Consider the following 23,112-nt stretch of genomic DNA (forward strand, 5'->3'; position numbering starts at 1 on the left):
ATAAGATAAGACAAACTACCATTTAGAGACTAAGAGTAATTAATCACGAGAAACAATGACTTTTGGTAACTCGATCTCTTCCCTTTGTCGCCACTGTTCCCATAATTTAGCCGCGTAGAATAATAATAATATTCTAAATACGTGCAAGGAAAAGAGTTTAATGGATTATTACCCTTTGTTTCGCCGCTTGTCACCCCACTTTACTTCACTATCGAAATTTTATCAAGCAATATGGTATTCTAATGCACAGTCATGTGACAATCTGTATCATTATTATTACATCTTTGTTATATTTATTATATTTATTACATCATTATTATTACATTTTGATTACATTTATTATTTTATTATTGATTTTCCTAATTTTTTACTATTCAAGACATATCGAGTCACGCTTTAAAATAGTTTAATTTTTGGACATCTCCTTTTTTGATCGCAGATTTGAAAGCATAAAACCGGCAACATCAAAAAATAATTAAAAAATTTTGCTTTTTATGTATTTGATGGGTGCTACCGCATTTCTTGACTTAATGACTGTGGCCAAAATTTTTATACAAAAATTAATCACGACGCTTAATTTATTTTACGATCGATAATTTAGATTATATCAATCAAATCATTTACGAATTCCGTGCGCGATAAAATTTCAATTTTGCCAAACTCGAGCACCCGCTCATAGAGGAGAAGTAATCTACAAACACGAACAATCTCGCCTTTTAGACGCGGCGATTTTATCTGTATTATTCACCGCTACCCAGGACATTCAGATTTATACTTTAGCCATCGGGAAATCTGACACAATTCAGTCTTATCGAAATTAAAAAGCAAAAATAGAACGCTTGAAACAAGAGATACATTTTATATATCAATGTGATTAAGCCAGTCCTTTCGGGAGGAAATGTTTAAGACGAGCTGTTACGAGATATATAATAACCTGTAATTCGACAGCTGCAACATGGATCCGCGATAAAAATAGGCGTCGTCGACGACATCTTAATGATACAACGATTGAAAACAATCTGCGAGAACCGTGCGCATGATATTTATGCACTTCGACTGACAATTCTGATCTCTTCTTTAGCATTTTATTCCGTTGCGACGATATAAGAAAATATTATCGAGCGACGCTTGTAGCATATCGAGTGTTCGTTTCATTTTCTTCGTGTTCATTTGAACAGAAGAAGGTTAAAATGATTTTGATTTATGATACTTTGTTCAACTATTCGATTATCACATCAGTACAAAAGCTTGTCGAAATACATTACACGCAAAAGTGTATTTAGAATATGATGTAGTTGATATTAAATTCATAATGAAATTCATCATTCTGTCATGTCTCTGGCAATGTACAGTATTGATTAGATATAATCACCATCTTGTAATCATTGATAAGGTGCATCTTGTAGAGAGAATTAATGACTTTATAACAATAATTAATTTAATCAAAGAAAAATCTTATATTCTCATGATTATTTCTCCGCATTCATCACACACACGCACACACACACACACACACACGTATATATATATAGAATTTCATCTCTAGAAATAATCTCATCTCTAAAAATAAAAAAATTCTATCCCAACAGAAATCTTCCATGAAAAATCAGAAACTTTATCTTGCCAAATACTTTTTGTTAATTTTTTCAATTTCTTTACAGCAAATTTATCCAAATTTTTTATTTTATTTTTTAATATAATTTGCCAATTTTTTATCATATCGTACAATTAAAAATTTAAAAGTGAGATGATTCTGACATATTAAATTATCATCATCATGTAGTCGTTACAAAAAAAAAATGATTAAATTCGATTCTATTATATATTGTATAAAAAGCATAGGGAATAGGATATACAATGTCGCGACGGAAGGAATCGCAGTGATCTCTCAGACGATCGACGCTTACTCAAGCGTGCAGCAAAAGGTGCTCTGTGAAATCATCGAAACTTTTTCCTATACGTCGCATTTATTTTACGACCTTCGCTACGGCGATGATAGTGTCTCCAACACCGATTTATCGCTGCTGAAACTTGAATTATTACATTCGATACACTTTTTCGCGGTTTTTCTGTCTCATCATTTTCCATATATTATAAAAAATGCAGATAGCGATAACAATTTTGTCAGATTTAAATTATTCTTTTATATTTTGCAATTCGAATTATGTACAGAATAAAATTTTAATATAAAATTTTAAAGATATACTTTCTGACAGCATAAATTTGTCTTTTATAAAAACATATCGGGACATCAATATATAATTATAATTGATTAAGAAAATAAATTCTTGTTAAAAAAATTGCCTTTGAATTTATCAAAAAATGTATTATTGAAATGTGCTATGTTGATAATGAGTTATTTTGTACTTTTTATTAAAGCTATAATAATGTAAAATACATCTATAAATCATCTACAATTGTTTTTATTTTAACTTTTACGGTAAACGAATAAATGTGTGAGAAATCCTTTATTAGCGTTCATTAAATATTACTATTAATGAGCAATCAATTAAGACATCTGAAATAATTCGCCGTGGAACATAAATTATTCGTAAATTATTTTACAAATTATTTTACAATTACAACGGAATGAAGAATGAAATTGTAAAATAGCTCAACAGTTTTTATCAAGTGGATAGCAAATAATCTCGAAGTGAGCAAATCGATATGTGTTTCAATTGAAAGTATCCCGCTGTATAATCGGCGCGTGATTTATGGTTAATGTCACTCACTTTTTAAACTTTCGTTGAAATCAATAAATAATAATTCAATCGTGATTTTCTATTAGAAATTTTGTGAGACTCGACAAATTAGCATACTTAATTAGCCTTCTTCGCGTGAAAAAATTCTTTAACTTATCTCCTATTTCTATTTTAATCGCATGCTATTCGAGAAATTCTGATTGTACAACTAATTTAACCGAGGAACTTACTTATCTCCCAAAATATATTTTGGCAGGCTAATTTTAATTTATTTTACTATTATTGTCTGCCATGCTTCAAGGGAATCCTACGATGACTCAACTCCATTTAAATGGAGCTATCACATTGCAGACAGACATAACAATGATAATATCGCGCCGATAGTCGACAAACAACATCGTTAGACACATAAAGGTTTCACCTCCCGATTGGTCTCGTCGCAAACCTATCGCCCACAAAAGCACGTGGTGAACTCGAGAGAACAAGGATATTGAATCACTCGCTTCCTCTACGCAAACTCGGCTCGCCAAGCGCGCGTCTCTTCTGATCCACCTCGGCGAACCCAGTCGACGTTTGGCAACGCGTCTCTCATCTGACGTTCCGTCGACCCCTCCGATCGGAACACGCGATATACGCGCGCAAAACGTGCCAATAAATTAATATCGTTTCCGAAAAACTCGATGCGTTCACTGTGTATCATTCGTCATAATTTCGTACGCGATACAATATATCATCATTATCATCAATATCGAATCACGGGTAAAATTGGAGGCACTCATCGCATTCGATAATCAAATATAATTCGAGATCCGACAAGATGTGACAATCGAGCAAAATAAAATCTTAAGGTAGAACATTGGTGTTTAACAACTAGTGAGATAAAAAGGAAGTTATTTCGAAAAAATAGTAAAGTGATCATATTAGATGTTATGCATATTTTTGATATCATTGTTTCAACAAGATTTCGCTGTAAAAAAAAAATTTGGGTATCCGCCGTACATTAAAATTTTTATCATTGCAACGTGACTGACACGCGAATTATAGAGTCGAGCTTTTTTATTTGTGGTGGCGGGAAATTAAATTGAATTCTTTCGATTGTAATATAAATGATCCCGAATAAGAGAAAATCAAATCTATATTTTTCAAATTTTTTAGAATAACATGCTGCCCGAAATTATTAACCTTTCAATTTTAATTTATAATCTTATAATTAATTTATGCTATCTTATAATTAATTTACAAAAATTAATCTTAAAAATCTTTATTTAATTCAATTATAAATTAAACTTAAAATTGATATAAATAATTTAAAAGTTCGTAATAAAAATGGAAGAAAATAATATTTCACAAAAATTTTTTTCTTTTAAAAAAGTACATCCTTGTACAAAAAAGTTGTTCTTTATAAATGACAATGTTTTATATTATTACATTTAAACTTAAATGTAATCAAATTATTTAATGTTTAATGTTGTGTTCATTTTTGTTAATATATCCCAAAATTAATAATACTTGGCAACAATTTTTTATGTAAAGTAGCATGCAATCACATTCTATTAAAATTCACTCCATGTTAAGCCACCGATCAAATCAAGAAAACATCGAAGTATATAATTTCGGAATTCGGAAAGGTAATTTCGAGAAAGATTCTGATCGTAACACAACAATCTTTCTCGAATTTCACATTAAATGTGAGATAAATGTATAACGCATACGTCGTTTCAAGCACAGCGAAGTCACGGGTCGTTTAGCCTCTCTTAAAATTACACAATTGTTGAATTAGCAAGTGTGATAAAAGCACGACATGCTCCGATGTCTCTCGTTCCTTTTCTCCTCAATTCTTCCCTTCCTGCTCGGTTATATTGAATTCCGCCTTTCACTCACCACTCTGCAACTCCCCATCCCTAGATTCCTTTACAGATTCTGTTTGCCTAGCTTTTAGCATAATGCACTTACACGTGTATAAATCCACCGAACATGCCACCGAACGCCACAATAACGATGAAAATCCCGACTAGAAACATGCATTATCTCACTGGTTCTGGTTAACTTACTTTGGTTTTGATCGCCTTTTACAACTGTCTTATTATTTTCCTCTTTAGTATGTTAAATATCATACAGAGCATAATAAATTATACCATGAATTAATTTAAAAATAATAATTATTAATTTAATAAGTTGTTTTGCTTTTTTCTCTCTCTGTTTAACTCTCTATACATCATCAACAGATAAATAATGAAATAAATAGCAAAACGTTGTATATATAATTTAAAATCAATCTTTTATTATTTTCATCTGCAATTTGTTAGAGAAAAATTTAAAATACTTAAGTTTGATTTTATATTGGAATTTACGATTATAATTCAATGTTTAATTCAATTTTTAGTGTGTCATAAAAGAGCATTATTTCTGCACAATAAATGATGATATTATCGCGAACGATCAGTGACGCCGGCGGCTTGTAAAGTCGTACCATGACGTATGAGCAGCCTCTGACGAGAATACGCATCATATCGGAAAAGGTAATTAAAATTGAGTATCATCGTCGGTGCCAAAGAGGATAGTTATTCTAAATCGCGGAATGAAGAATCGAATTGTTCAAAGTCCCGTTTATGAAGACAGTGGAGTCGCGATTTCCGGCGAACTCGGCGAGCCTTCCTTTTCCGGAGAATGTGAAGGAATAGTGTCCCTTCAAGCGCCAAAGGAAATCGAGGAAGATGCAAATCCTGATCCTAGGTTCGAATATATAAAGTATTGCAATAAAGTGCTGAACGATCGAAATGTTCTTCAATTTCGCGTCAAAATAAAATTAATTAAACTATATCTAAAATATCTGTCTTGAATTTAGTTGAATCTGTCTTTTTTATTAATATTATTTTAATATTATTACGCAATATTTAAAAATAATATCTGAAAATATTTTCAATATCTTATCTTTTGACAGCTTCTATTTTTCTAAACCAAACATCGCGCACGTTGTAAAACTAAATATTTATAATATAGATATGTAATTATATGTCTCCGATGTAATTATGCGATCGGGGTTGGACGTGATCTTCGAATTTTATGTCAGATATGCTGCGCAATGCACCATAAGACAACATTATTACCCTGAGAACGGTTGGGGTTGGGTCATCGTCGTGACGGGTGTCATGGTACAGATTCTCGCCACGGGAATTCAAGGGGCTGCCGGAGCTTGGTTATTACTTGATGGAACAAAGCGATATCGTCAGACTCTCCTCAACGTAGGTACGTGATGCAGTAAGTGCGCAAACATTATTAACAATATCTTATCCAATATCTTCAGCAAAGGTAATGTTTTAAACTAACTACACGATATACAAAAGAAGGAAACTATACTTGTGGCTTATTAAATATCAGTTTCGCGCAATATAATTTAAATAATATTTATATAAAAAAATTTGATAAATTTATCTAATTATTATATTTAGATAGAAGTATGTATCTGCATTTTTTTAAATTATTATTTTTTTTTTGCTATTAATAAAGACAAAATAAAAATAAATTAAGAAATATAATATAACAAAATAAGGAAAGAGAAAAGTGACAAATTTATAGAAATATATAAGTTTTAATTTTTATAAGATTGATACTTATGTCTTGCAATATATGAGATGGTATTATTTCCAATTACGAAAGAGAGAGTTGTCGAGAGTATACTTTCAACATTTTATGAGAAAAAAAACAAAACACAAAATCGTATTCTCAAGTGATTTCCAATACTTCTAAGCATAACGTCGGCAATACTTTCATGTCTATACGAGCTCTCTTCCTTATTATTATTTGCGAAAGATTGTACCACGATAAAACTATAAAAGTGAATTTCCAAACTATAATTCATTCATTTTTAACTATTTTGCTACTATTTTTAAGTTTAAATAAATTGTGATGATTCTGCAACATGAAATCTATCCCAAAAAACCCTGAAACTTTATGAGAAGTTAATTCAATCCGAGCGACTTAGCGAGAATTCGGAAGGGACAGGCGGAAATGAATGGATCGTGTTATCTGACAAGAATCCTAAGCATTTGAAGAGCGGAAAACGCTCTAATTGATTGTTTTGTTGATGATAAAAGATATTGCTAAATCTTTATATATGTTTGAAATGTTTACACATTTTTTATTATTATATTAAGAACTAAACTCTGAATTTTATCAGCTTGATATTATTTGATATTCTTTGATGTTTTATGTCTTTAATTGTTTTGTTATTTCGCTCCAATCTTTAATTAAACATTTTTTAAAAATACTATAATCAATTTAAATTAATTTAAGTTAGTTATATTGACACATTTCATTCTTTAAAAATATTTATATAAAAAGTTAAACATTCTATTTATTCGCGTAATTATTGTAATTATTCTTTTATTTAAATGTACATATATTCTTCAATTTTATATTGAATAATATTAACACAAAAAAAATTTAATTCTAATGTTTAATCTATTATATATTAAAACACTTTCACATCTAAGTAAATTCGCTATTATCAAATAAAAATTAAAAATTAGAAAGCATGCATTTTTTGCTTATTGTGCAATGTGAATATTTAATATTATATAAAATTACTGTGAAAAAATAAATACTTTTATTTTATAAGAGCAAAACAATTATAATATAAATTATGCTATAAAATTATATTCTCATCCCGCAAAATGTAATAAAATCATTCTTTTCTAAAAAAAAAAAAATCTTAACGTTTGTTTTAATCCGATGTTGCTTAGATCATGCATATAGAATCTATTTAATAAGTTAAAACTATTTGACTCCAAATTATATATATATATATATTAACAAGACATTTTTTATATTATTCAGAAAAATACGCATGAAATATATTCCCATTAAAATTATGCAAAAATTCGAAAACTTTGAACAAATAATTTTTTTTATATCTGTATGACTGCATAAAAGATCGAAACACAAATACAAGCAATGCACCCTCGCTCCTTAAACAACTTGGCGAGAAAACTCTCGCGAATGGAGCCTCCACGTTCTTCGCGAGGACACTTGCTATGTAAAACCCGACCAGTTCACCAGTCGTTGACCCTGATGGCAGCTCTCGCTCGCCAATTCACTCTCACTATCGTTTCACCCATTCCATCGACGGAGACTATCTCGGGGGTGAGAAGAGTACTCGCACGATTCTCGATAAAGAACCTGACCGAGAAAAGTAGAGAAAAGAAAAACGCGAAAAATGACAAAGCATAGAGTGTTAGGATAAACATCTTCCTAGGACTTTACGAAGTTAGAAATTGTTTTATTTTCTATATATTTTTCCATACGTTATCAAAAACTGTAGACCACAATTCGTTATTATTATGTACAAATTAAAAAAATGACAAAAAGATTTAAAATCTGCTTGTTGTGTGCAATGAATATTTTTATACAAAAAGTTATTTTCGTAAAAAAAAATAGATTCTTGTGTTTAAAAATTAATAGAAACAAAACGTTACTAATTCGACAATCGATAAAGCAAGTAATATAAAGATATTGCACGCGCGCATACAAATTTCATATTTGGATCTTATAGATATTACAAATTTATGAACTTTATCATGTTATCGGGAAGGCACTTCAACCTAATGTATTCTGAAATAACTCTCTGCATACAAATCTTTTTCCTGAACTTTTACATTCTTTCCCCCTCAACGTCAACGTCCTAAACGATAATAACAGAAACAGCCTGTGTGTATCCCAAGCTGAATCCAGACGTATATATTTATTCCCGCGTGTAGGAGGGGATCCCGAGACAGTTGCAGGCTCTCAGGAATCCCGTCTGTATCCAGAAGGAGAAAAAAAGCCGAGGGAGGAGATCTTGCGAAAGGCGCCGGTCTTAAACGACGCTTCCACGTGGATAAGTCACCATCGTTGGCGAGCGATATTTAACGCGTATCCATCGCATTCCCTTGTAGCAACAAGGAGATTAATAACCGCTTTTTCCCGCGCACGACAAACGCGGCGCCCGTTTGTCTCCGTAACCGGCAGCCCGTTACTTATTGCCGCAATAAACCGCGGACTCGTCGCGATCAATGAGCTCGCGTATCGATGCGACCGGTGAAAATTAATTAAACGATTCTCCGCCTAATCGCGACCGCTTAATAGCCCGATGTCGTAATTAAAACGGTCTTAGTGACGCAATCGAGTGCTCGTTCAGTATCTATCGTATTAATTGACGTCTTAACGAGTAACGAATAATTATATATATATATATATATATATATATATATATATATATATAGTTTTTTATTTAAGAGAAAGTACTTATACGCGATTCATGATAGATTACAGAGATATAAGCTATCGTTGTTTGCACGTGAACTTCCGGTTACTTAAGCGTTAAGTAGATGCAAGAGATATCCGCGGCTTTATCCCACCCTCAGACGTGATTTATCGATAAGATTTCATGGCTGCGATAGACGTACTAAACACATCGTGGCAAGAATAAAACGAAAAAAAGGAAGAAGCATGAAAGAGGATACGTATTCGTTAGCGCGTCAATGTGCTTTCCGAAGATTCTTTGGATACTGCGACTATCATAAATCATTTAAGAAACGATGGATGACAGCGCGTAAACCTTATTGGCTCCGACTTGCCGCGTATCTAGAGTATGACAATAGCGTACTTATGTTAGACGATACATATCGCGAGTCTTATAAGGAAGTATATACAAAACCGCTGGATATTTAATCCATTTCCGCAGGCTGGAAATGTACTAAACCAAAGTTATGACTCACTCAATTTATGCTGACGAAGGAGATAGTATGAAAAGTAAATAAAATTAAAGAAAGAAGAGAAGTATTCCATGGAAAACAATAGATATATAATAGAGAAAAGTTTGATAAATTTAATGCTCAAAAAAAAATGTTTATGAAATATATATATTAAATATATATTACACACTCCAAGATGTATATCTATTATTTTCAAATACTAACGATAAACGATGTAGCCGAAATAAGTAGTGAGCCAATCGATGCGGTAAGCAAACAACCGTGATCACATTGCCAATCGCGGTTTATTCTCCGATCGTAAAGTATCGGAGAAGATTTGTTGGATTCTATTGCCACGATACACACAGAGTCCGCAAAGCGAATTCGTTTTACTGTTGACAGGTCTCCTGAAAATCCACGCGGAAAATGTGATATCACGCAACTTCATCAATTCTCGTTTGACGTTCGTCAAATAAATGACGAAAACAGATGATCTGTGTCGATTTTAAATAGACAAACGAATAAGAGAATGGAATGAAATTGATAATTGGCATAACAGTAGCGACATAATCGAGGACAATATGTCAGACAAAACATCATGATAAAATCAAAAATGAGTGCTAGTTGTGGCAATGTGTTATCTATAATGCGTGACAAAGATCGAAACTCTCTTTTAAAATTGCCATGCGTGATTTGATTTATATTACGAAGCCGATTACAGGCGATTTACGAGAGAGACAAATCTCCTTCGGGATTATAAATCAAATACGCCGCTGGCGCATAAGAAGTTAATAATAACTCCGTGAAGAGACTTTCAGATATCTCTCCGGAGCGAAATTAATTTCGTTGCGTTACGGATAAATACACTACTTAAAAAAATAGAGAATAATTTTTATATTCTAAAAATCGAGCTATTTTTAAACCGTTGAAATTCGACGAAAAATCCTAGACAAAAAATTCAAAAAACATTTTGAAGCTTGAAGTTCCAAATTTACCACGTTATCAGTGGTTTAAAAAATTTTTTTATCTTCCTTGTTTTGTGCTTTAAAAAAGAACATATTGTTTTGTTGCTTAAAATCATTTTTGACCTTCTGCAGCTTTATAAAAAAAGGTCTCTCAAAAATTCAACTCTTGTTTCATAAACTACGACATTTTGCCTACAAAATGCTTTCTTTTTAATTTTCCTTCGATTTTTTTTTTTTAACGGATTTTGAAATTAAACCTGTATTTTCTAGAAATGAGAAAATAAAAAATTTTTTAAAATCATCAATATCATGAATTGAAACTTCAAGCTTCAAATTTTTCTAATTCTTTGTCTACGATGATACGCTACGCGTATCTTATAATATTAATATAATATTATTATAACATAAATATTAAATCTTATATTATTATTTATTATTATTATTATTATATTATTATATATTATTATTATTATTATTATTATTATTATTATTATTATTATTATTATAAATATTATCGTCAATTATTCATATGACACATAAATATTTCATTAATTTTATTTTATATAATTTTATAATTTTATTTAATTTTAATTAATTAATATTAAATATTATTACTTCAATCAATTATTAAAGTTGATTTATTTAAAATCGCATGCCCTACTCGGTTGTTCCCTAATCGCCCGTCTTATTCGCGTTCTCTAACCGCGTGCCCTATTCGCGTGCCCTAATCGCGTAATCCTAAACTTACTTTATGTACCTCTCGCTACGCATTTTAGCCAATATTGGCCGCCTATTTTGCGTAACTTATATCCAGTCTTCATCCATTCTTATATCCATTCAGGCCAGTTAGACCTACCTTTCGTTGTTCCTGGCTATTTTCTGAATTGATCTTTAACCAGAGATCGAAAAAGGAGATACATGCTCCTTTTATCGCTGGCTATTTATTAGCTAGCGAATATTTGCAAGATTTTTTTTGCATTTGTAAGGAGATAAAGTCCTTTTGGCGACTAATTATTGTCGCCGCCAGATAAGCGCAAATATTTCACGCTCGTTGACGATCGTACGATTTTACGATCATTCGTTGAATATTTATTTTAATATAACTTTATTTTAACTGAGACAAAGCCAAATTATTAATCAAAATTTTTTGATTAAAAAATTATTATAAATTATGATAAATATATAAATTGGATTAAAATTTATATATTAATATAAAATTTATATAATAATAATAATGTATAAAATATAATATATAAAATTAATTTGTATAATAATATATAATTTATAATAAAATAAGATTCATTTACACAAAATTTATGCCATTTATTATTATATTACAGGTAATTTAATTGAGCATTTGGCTTTATGTCAATTAAAACAAAATTTAAGAAACTACAAGCAAATTCTACGATATGGATGAGTTATAAGAAATTAGGATAATAGCGCGTTATAAGAATAAATTACCATCATGTATATAATTGATAAAAATACTAGCGTTCTTTATTAAATAAATTAGATAAAATTTAACTAATTGAAAAAAAATTCTATATTTTTTTTTTAATTTTGACTTTAATTTACTTTTGCAATAGATGTAATGTACAAAAGTATTAAAACAACTTATTAAAGGTTATTCAACTTAATCCGTTTAAACTCATCCATTTAAAAGTAACGGATTTATCTATATTCTGTAATCTACAATGTATATCTACAATTTCTACAAATCCGTTACTTAAAAATTAAATAAAAATTTGTCACTCACCGGCACTGATGCGCAACAGCGGAGATTTGGTCTTGAGGCTACGTTGTCTGCAACACACAAATATAAAATTCAAATTATAGCAGCAAAATATAATTAATATTTTGTGCGGAATATCTTATCCGATGCGTATAATACTAAGAAGCTCTATATAAATATGAAACAATTTTATAAAAAATTATAAAAAGACTTTTTTTTCAAATAAAGACTTTTATAGGATTTATATAAAACTCTTTCTTTTTAATTTCTTCTTGTTTGTGAGACTGAATTAATGCGTACGTAATTTTTAAAAATTGATATAAATAATTGTAATTGATATAAATACTCACCCTAGGGTTGCTCCGCCGTTGCAAGATGCCTTTCCTAGGTCTCCTCCTCCTCTCAGGATATCAGGGTCGTTACGTTGATCTGTAACATATAAATAAAAAAGCCAAATTGTAGCAGCGCTCAAAATAATTATTTAAAAAAATGTATTATACACATTTTATATCAAATGCATATAATAATAAGTAGATTAACAAAATAATTTTATAAATTTTGAAAAAAAACATTGCTAATAATTCTAATAATTTAATATAAGGTAATCTAAAAGTAGAAACTTTTATAAGATTATAGATTTTATATAAAATCTTTTTTTCTAATTCTCTTTTAAATTATATAAATATAAATATATAAAAAGTCAAATTACGTGATTAAGTGCTTGAAATTGTACACAATTAATAAACAATTAATAATAAATAACAAGTTACTTACCACAGGGCTGTTTCACCGATGCCCGATGCCTCTCCTAGGTCTCTCCTCCTCTCAGATAGATTCACACGCGCGATACTTTAAACGGCACACCCGCACTTTTATTAAAAGATACTTCCGTCCTTGTACGCGCGATACTTTCAACGACACTCCCGCACTTTCGAATTTCGGCACGATCGAACCCCGTTTCTCACGAGAATCATACTGCGAGTCGACAAGTCGGGAATTCACGATTACTCCGAGCAAAAGTTAAGCGAGCAAAGGAAGAAGACGAAATCGATTGATGGAATCGACGCTCAATTCTTGTCCGCGCTTGTCCTCATGGAGGGCTGACTCGTACTTCATTAGGAACGATCACATACGAACCACCAATTTCTATCATACAGACTGAAACTGGCTTATCATAAGGCTGGGAGACGGGTCGAGAATGAAGATACTCATGTACTAAGTGCTCACAATTTAGATTACTTAGAAAATGAGAGATCAGCTTCTCTAGCGAGCGAAAATCGAACCTAATAAAGCACAGCCAACTGTCCTTAATGCGGTACAGTACAGCTGGTAGACGGTACAAGATAAGAGAACGACAATTCAAAAATCGATCGAATTCTAACCGATTCAGGCCGAACCGTTTGTCGAAGCAGAGCGTGCCCCCAACAGCCAATTCTCGAACCGAAGTTCGAGATTAACCGCGCGATCATCGCATCTATACTATGCACGATCATACGTTGCTACGTAGCCGGCATTCACCTCAGCCGCGATACTGAGGCGTTTTAACGTTGCCTCTCCATTAATATATTAAATTTATTAATACATAAATATTTATATAATATATATAACATTAATATAGTATTAACGTTATCTAATATCATATAAAATTAATTATATTAATAGGGTATTAATATATTACCGATTGCAACGCTGAGAGATATCCCATTTAACCGGCAACGAAGTACGACCCTCGAATCGTGAAAACGGGATAGAAGTCTAACGCGAAGATGCGGCGACGCGAAAACGCGACTACGCGACCCTTTCGTTGCTCGTACGACACGATGACGGCAACGAGGTAACGCACTAATGTCCTAACGTGCGTTCCATATGAGCCATTGTACGACTCGTGGCAATGCTATGTTGACACGCGACGCGACGCGAAAACCGTCCGCGGCACTATGACGGGACCGACGACGCGATAAGCCGTCCGCGACACGATGACAGCACTAATGATACGACGAGCCGTCCGCGACACGATGACAGCAACGACGGCGTTGGGTACTTGGTTTTCCCCTTCACAGTAAACCTTTAGAGACCTTGAGGCCCTTAAGGCACCGTCCAGGTACTAAGCCCTCCCACCGCGGCAAGGTTACACTCTAGGAGGGTATTATACGTATATAATTTTGTAATATTTTATATATATATATATATATATATATATATATTATATATATTACAAAACTATGTACATATAACGTGAGATTAAGATTGGAGAATAAGAAATGTAGATAAAAGTCATTAAAAAAATTTTGTTAATAATTTTCAACTTTTATCGTTATGATTTCAAATAAATAAATTGTGTGAAATATTTTCTTTGATATGTATTGTTAAAAAAATAATTATTGTCTGTTAATTTGAAATAAATTATAAGACATAAACCTTAAAAAATTGTACAATATAAATGTCCTATACATAAAATGATAAACGCAGCAGAGATTAATTATTAGTCATTCAATTAATTGTTACGCGTGATATGCGAGATTATATTTGAATATAGAATATAGAAAACGTAAATGAGAACCGTTAAAAAAATTTTATTAATAATTTTCAACTTCTACAGATTTGATTTCAAATGAATAAATTACCTGAAATATTTAGTTCAATAAATAGCTACCGCTTTGATATGTTTATAAATCTTTAATTATGAAGTTAATTTTACTTTCGGGCCTTTTTTGCTAATTGTTCATAATGATTGCAAGAGACCACACAGAGCGCCTCAATCAGCTTAATCAAGCATCAAGATCGTATACTAATCGATTTATCGTCAGCAATAATTTAGATTAGAAAGCACACATTATCAAAATGAAAAAAAAAATGAATGTGAACAAAATGTGTATATTTTAAGAATAATATAAATGAGGTAAATAAAAGAGAATATACAATAAATTACTCACTGCATACTGTTGCTCCGTGTATCGCTCGATATCTTTCTAAGTCCTTTTTTCCACTCTTATTTATCCTTTGCTGTTTAATCAGAACACTCACAGTCACTCGCAAAAATACAATTAATTATGATTAATCATATATATAACAATCGCAGAATAATTTGCAAGGCATTTCCGATCGAGGAACAATTACACGAGATATACATTTCATTATATCACGAGAAAGTAATATAGAAGATACGATTCTCATTGACGTTTACACAAGAGCAAGATTATGTATCGTTACAAAAATAATGTAGCAATCTTTTAATTAATAATTATTTTATGCTCGCATTTTAGAAAAAATTATCGGACAAAATATATTTGATTATAAGAATTAATTAAATAAATAATTATTATCCATAAGGATCGATCCAAAGATCGAAATTTATAATTTTTATCCTTGTTAATTTAATTTTTATTCACAATAATGGATGATCGCAATTGAGAATTTGGAAAAGATTTATATTTACAATTACTTATATTTGCAATACAGTTCCGTATCTTTTATTAAAAGTAAATTAATCATTAATTGTAATAATCATAGTGATTTTTATTTTAATACTAATCGCAATTGCAATCGCAATCATTTAGGAAAAGTATTTAAGAATATGCGCAGCGCTTCGCATCACTACGTTACTCTTTGAGTGTCGCCGTACGAATGATACGACCATATATGTAAAGATAAACAATAGAGTTGCGAAGACCGAACACTATGTTATTGAAAAGTTGTTGCCGAAATTTTATGTACTATCATATATGTATGTATAGGCAGAGTATTAAAGTATAAAATATATTTGAAATTATGATTATATATTAATTGAACGATTGATGTATCACGAAGCCTTTCGTTAATTACTCAATTTTACGATTTAATTATTTAATTGCGCGATAATCTTAATCCGAATCGTGCCGTCGAAGAATAAAGCATCGAACGAAATATATTTAATTTTAAATATTTTTGAAGAAATAATTATTGCTTATAAGGATCGCAACAAAACAATAATTTATAATATTGATTCCGGTTTTGATTAAATGTGTATATACATCACTCGAAATACGTGCTAAAAGTTCTATCGTAGCAATATAATTACGTTTAATTAATATTAAATTATAATTATTATTTAAGATAAATTATTATAAAAGATAACTAATTATTAATCTTATCAAACTATGTTACGATACTTGTCACGATCGCGTTTAGGATATGAATTTAACGGAGCGTCTCGCACTGCTACTTTACTGTTTGAGTGTGTCGTGTGAATGATAACACGTAGGAAAGGAATTCGAGCGTCTCACCCCACTACAATTCTATTCAAGTGTCGCCGTATGAATGATAACAAAGCCGTGATACGTAAACAGTAGCGAATGTTTACGTTGCCAAGGCCAAATATCATATTATTGTTAATTCGCTGCCGAAATATTTTCCATGCTGTGACGTATATATAAACGAAATTATATTAAATTACACAGGAATTTTAAATTATAGATCAATTATTAAATTAACAATTAATACATTATGTAATGCATGAATGGAACATTGTGTTATTAATACATGAATTCCTTTCTTATAAGAGAACCACGCGAACTAAAAAATTCTAAAAAGCGACGGAGCGTGATATGCATCGATCACGCATATCGAGATACGCGGTTAATTGCAATTAATTGCGAGATCACACAAGCCAATTAATGCTGAGATGATTACCTGTCATTAAAATCGACATCCTCGATGTTCGTCCGGATACGAAATTCGTCCGGGACGAATTAAAAAGATGCGAAGAGACGGAGCGATCGCAATTCAACTGCACACCGGCGACGCACGGCTTCAAGTAATGGTTTGGTTCAAAATTCAGTCACGTGACCGCGGCTAATTTCACACCATTACGCGAAACATAACTCCCTAGCGGTTACATAATTGTACATATATATATATATATATATATATATATATATATATATATATATATTATAATATTTTAAATACTTTATTAATTGGATGTTATATACATTATATTATCTACATATATTATAATTTCTTTCTATAATGTATGTACGTACACTGTGGCCATGTTTATTCTCCTGCATGTTTTCTTAAACAAAATTGAAAATATTTGAAACATACTCGCACATCTAGATATTTGTGCACCATGACTGTTGATTAAAAATTTAAAATTATAGATCAATTATTAAATTAATGATTAATACATCAGGGAGCGTATCATTAATTATTTGGATCTGCGTTTTGACTATTTTATTGCTCATTCTCAATTCGAATTATGTTTAAATCATTGAAAAGTCGAATGGTAAAACATTGAACAAAATATATTTAATTTTAAATATTTTTAAAGAAATAACTGTTATTTAGAGAAAAAGAAACAAAGAGAGAGAGAGGGGGGAGGAGATAGATAGATAGATAGAGAGAAAAAGAGAGAATTAATTATTAATTATATCAAATTAAATTATTTTCCGATCCTTGTCGCGATTGCGTTTAGATCTGGGTAGTCATATACCATGATGTAAAAGAAACTTTTAACATTTTTATGCTCAAGCCAATATTGCAAAAGATATCGCAATTTTTTTATTATTTTTGTCTATTATTATTTATAAAAACTAAATTTTGTAATATTTTATATAACACACACATACACACACGCGTATAATATTTTAATAATGTGCAGCCCTCATTGAGATATCTACTTTTAAAAAGGGATATTAAATCTATACTGACAATATTGTTACCTCTTTTTCGCGATGCTGATTGGTTATCTCGACGATGCACTAAACATTATTTTATATATTTCAATAAAAGCTTGTCATAACTGAGCGACACATTTGATAGTTTAAATATCAAGGGGGTCTGTAATTTTTCATTTAATTTATTTTGAAAAAATAGAAAACTAGAATTGATATGTAAGTAATTATATACACACAAAATAAATAGCGCGCGCGTTTATAATATTCTAGTAACAATAAAAATCTGCAATATTGCATTATTAGGCGATATGGAAAAGGATTGTATGAAACAATTATAATTGTTATCCTTTCTTCTCGTAGTCATGCTCGTTTATTTTTATCTAGAAGCCGTCGTCTACTCAGCAGTTAAGTAAAGTTCGTACAGTACCTGTACACGATGTTTTCTCGTTACAGGATGGCTGGGGGCAATGTCAACGGGTGTTGCTCTACTAGTGTCGCCAGTGACGATAGCGTTTTGCCGAAGAAAAAGTACAAGAGTCACGGCTGTTTTAGGCGGCCTCGTTACCGCGCTCGGCTGCCTCTTCACTTCTTTCGCCTCGCAGTTCCACCAATTGTTCTTCAGCTATGGCACCGTGGTCGGTGAGTAAAAATCATAATGGTAACGAGACTCGGGAGAACTACTTGTGATAATGCAGCCGTAGTTATGTTTTTCTATAATGTGAGAGCAATATAAATATAATGAAATTCTTGGATAAACGAAACTATCACCTATAAACTTTTTTTTAATCTACTTGTTATCGTCTGATATCTGTATCGTTAATTTTGATTATTTTTAATTTTAATGATAAAATAGTAGATTATGTAATATGACATCTTCTAATATTTATGGGAAAAACATATGTATATATCGTAATTTACGGTCTTGCATTGCCGAATAATTATTATTGTAGCTGTATATGTCATCCTTTTTTTTCGTCTACTAGTTGTTAATAATATTAATATTAGTTTTACTTATTTTTATCCTAACTTTTCCTCTTATATGAAAATTTATGCGAGTGATGAATATAAGTAATAATTTGAAAATAGTACAAAATAGTCGACCAAAGGGACAAAATTTTTATTGGATTTACAAAAAATTAGGAATAGCTCCAAATATTTAAGCTATCGATTTTTTTTTCATCCATGCAGGGATAGGAGTTGGAATGACACGAGACTGCAGTACACTGATGGTGGCACAGTATTTCAAGAGGAAGAGGGAGCTGGTCGAAATTTTCATCGTGTCGGGAAGTGGCTTGGGTATAGCGGTCATGTCTGCTTTTATAAAAGGAGCGATCGCGTAAGTTAAATCGTAGCAAAACAGCGGAAAAGGCTTGTTTTAATAAACTCAACAACATAAGCGAACGGATAAAACTAAACGCAAAATATATTAAATCTTTTAATTATATAATCTTTAAATAATTTTATATATTAGTGAAACGTTATTCCTAAAGTATTCTCTATTAATAAGAATGATTAAATATTAATAATATTTAACAATAAACGATTAAATAATTGAATTATATATTCTTTAATAAGAACAGTAGAAAAATTTATGTATAAATATATAGTTATACCATTAATATTTTTATTAAGAATCGATGTCCATGCATTTTTTCTCATCTTTGAAATATTATGATTAATTATCACATAATATTATTATTCAAGGAATATCAAGAAATCAAGAAATCAACGAAATTTTACATGCAAAGATCTTTTTTATTGCAGTAAATATGATTGGCGAATCGGTCTTCAAGCTGTCACGGGAGTGGTTTTTCTCACTTTCATCCTTGGCACTTTTTATCGTAGCGCTTCGCTGTACCATCCTCAACGGAGAGCAATCTTACATTTAAAGAATCAAAAGCGCAAAATAAAGGATAAAAACAAGGCCGACGACAGACCACCATTTTTCGATTTTAGCATTTTGAAGAGTAAAACAGTGAGGATTCTCTTAGTGTCCACTGGAATTTCGGCGTTTGGTATCAACACACCGATATTTTATCTGGTAACGACAAGAAGTGAATTTTAAAAAAACTGATGCAGCACATACTGCATCCATTTTCATGCTTATTTTTGATTCAATAATAAATTGCATAAAATACAATTTTTCACAAAAATATGTCTTATAAGTTAATACAGATTTTACAATATTATATGTAAATACATATATATATATATATATATATATATATATATATATATATTATTCTATTAAATTATATACAGATCTATACAGAATTCCATTAAAATCACGCAGAATTAATCTCTTATATAATTAAAACAAGATTTGATTATAACCATTATTTTCTTCTAATACTTATATTTTTAATTATTTAAAATTAATACACGATTGATTTATAATCATGATGATTTATAATCATAGTTTAAATAACAATTTATAATCAAATTATTATTTAAAATACGTAAAGAAATTTATAATTGATTTTTGTATATATATATATATATATATATATATATATATATATATATGTTTTTATTTACTTTTCTTAAATCTTTTTACTCTTACATATTTTAAATAATAATATGTATTTATCATTTTTTTTAATTATATTTTTTAACATAGCCGCAAAAAATAAATGTTAATATTTCTCTCCTCGTCCGATATGTGTATATTTTAACTTTGAAGATACATAAAATAAATGACTTTTTTTATGTAGGCGCATCAAGTCGAGGAGGAAGGTCTCGGGGATGCAGTCGTCTTGCTACAAGCTTATCTTGGACTCGCTTGGACTCTCGGTTGCGTAGCGTTCGGTCTTTTGGTTGTTCAACGCAGCGTCGAATGCAGGATAGCCCGCCAATATCTCACACAAGCGGCCGTCTTCGTATGCGGACTCTGCATTCTCGCTCTCACCGCCGTTCAAGGAAATTACCACGGATACGTTATGTTTGCGTGGATTTACGGTAAAATGAGACTTTCATTTGTAAAAAATTAATAAAAAGTTTTCTCTATCTTTTTGAAAAAGATAAGAAATGTTGAATTGACAAAAAATTGTTAGATAATTCTTGATATGACAATAGGAAAGATGAATTTTCAATTTAATATATACGATATAATAAATAAAGTTGTGATAATTTTTTTGAATTGATCAAACATTGCTTCGTTCTTTGTTCAAAGTAACAAAGATCATAAAACATCGATGATTCAAAGCGCGGAAACTATCAAAGTTATTATAATGAAAAAAGATAATAGAGATTTAATAGCGCGATTCATCCGCTTTTTTTTTCTTTATCTCATGACATAAAAGACTTTCGAGATCATATTACGAGCAATAAAAAAAAACGCTGGTTTTTTTGTAGGTATCTTCTGCGGCGGCTATCATTATAGCCTCAAGATGTATACGTACGAAAGAGTAAGGGCGAGGAATTTTGCCAGAACGTGGGGTTTCGTCCAATGCTCTCAAGCGATACCAATTGCGATCGGAGTGCCAATATCGGGTAATAAGAAAAGATAACGTAACGATTCATGCATTTCTACGAGCACAAATATTCCATCATATATTTTTTCACTCATTGCGATCACTTGAATATTTCACTTGCAAACAAAATTGATAAAAGTTGACAAAACTTTACACAGCACGGATGTTTACTTTCATATTTATTGTAAAAATAATAATCCTAAAACGTATTGACAATGACATAATAATGAGCTCATGTCAAAAAAAGAAAACACACATGTAGGACGAAAAGATGATAAGTATAGATAAATAGGTAAAAAAATTATATTTTAAAATCGCATATTCCAGGAATCAAAAGACACCGCCATAAAATTTAAAACGTAATTAGGAATGTATCCTCTACATCTACAACATATATTAAAAAAATTATTCCTGCTGTGTAAGTTTTTGTCAATTTTTACCACGAAATTTTTCAAAAAAAGTTTTGGAAATATTTGGACGTATTATAAATTAAGCTCTACACATAATATGAATTTTCTTTTCAATGTGATTCGTAGGATATATAAATGTGGGATGCGGTGGTAAAGCTGGCTACTACTTTAGCTCAACGTGCGTCTTGGTTGGCAGTTTTACCCTCTTCTTCATCGATTTACATAGAAGAAATTTATCCAAGCATAAGCATAGAGTTAATGGCACAAAACACGCATGCGCCTCGGACAATTGTCCTCAACGACGAAAACCATCATTTAGTCAAGAGCCCGAGAACGAAGGACCTCACGTGGCTGCTGCTGGAGCGGCCGGAGCGACAGCCGCAGCGGTCGTTCTAGGAGCTGACATTGTTCCAATCCAAGGTATATATATCTTGTATTTTCTTTTTTAATTTTGATGAATACAAAAAGAGGAACATATGGAAAGAATTCTCTTTAAATGACACTATATATTTTATGCGTTATAATGTAATTTATGACAAATCTTAATTAAGCTCAAGTTCTAATCATATTGCGCTATTACACTCGATTCTTATTTCTTTAATCATTATCATGATTTAATTTACATTGTTAATAAAAAAAAATATAAAAATAATTTATGTATTTGTAGCTGCTATCTCATACACACACACACACATGCTATTATCATTGTAATAATTTTACTAGCTAATTTTTTCTCTCTCACTGTTCTTATATATAATATTTATAATCTTTTAAATAAATAAAAATTAATATTTTGTTTTCGGTTATCAAATAGACTAGAATCTATTAAAATCTATATAGTTATATATGTAAACTTTAATAAATTCTAGTCTCACTATATTGTATATTGTATAACAAGTGATTTATATTATGAATAATTTGAATCTATTTTATATAAACTAATGTAACAAATAGATAACATATCAATTTATTTTATCACCACATTAAAATTTGGGGGATGTTTCTGGAGTAAGAATTTAAAAAAAAAATACTTTTATAATTAACTGATATTTAATTATTCTCTTATATAGATGGATAATTGTAATAATTGTATATACAGGATGGCCCCGAACGTTCCAGCCAGACTTTAAGATCTTATAGGAAATTTAATTCTGAACAAAAAATTTCTTATAAACACCTCTGAAATCGTGATTATTTTACACATTTTTCCAAATATCATAGAAAATGTGCGTTTTTAAACAAAAAGTACCAAAACAAAAGTTGTAGAAAATTAAATTATCTTTCAAATGAGATCAAAATGATTGTTGTACGTTCCATAGATTTTGATATAACCAGTTTCAGACGTACAAAAGGTGTTTTTGTTACTTATTGTTACATGCGCATACGTAATTTTCTTTTCCTTTTCTTTTCACCTTTTGCTCTTCCTTTTAAGTTTCATT

At 30.6% G+C, this 23,112-nt stretch overlaps 1 protein-coding gene across 1 annotated transcript in view; it reads left to right on the plus strand.

Moving 5' to 3' along the window:
* Positions 1-23,112, plus strand: part of LOC126856633 (uncharacterized) — a 79,559-nt gene that overhangs the window by 52,822 nt on the left and 3,625 nt on the right. The window contains exons 2-7 of the mRNA XM_050605326.1: positions 18,244-18,429; positions 18,979-19,126; positions 19,555-19,831; positions 20,505-20,748; positions 21,145-21,282; positions 21,800-22,093. Of these exons, the coding sequence (XP_050461283.1) occupies positions 18,244-18,429; positions 18,979-19,126; positions 19,555-19,831; positions 20,505-20,748; positions 21,145-21,282; positions 21,800-22,093 (1,287 nt within the window). The remainder of the gene's footprint in view (positions 1-18,243; positions 18,430-18,978; positions 19,127-19,554; positions 19,832-20,504; positions 20,749-21,144; positions 21,283-21,799; positions 22,094-23,112) is intronic.

The sequence above is a fragment of the Cataglyphis hispanica genome, chromosome 2 (genome assembly GCF_021464435.1).
Source record: "Cataglyphis hispanica isolate Lineage 1 chromosome 2, ULB_Chis1_1.0, whole genome shotgun sequence".
Lineage (NCBI taxonomy): Eukaryota > Metazoa > Arthropoda > Insecta > Hymenoptera > Formicidae > Cataglyphis > Cataglyphis hispanica.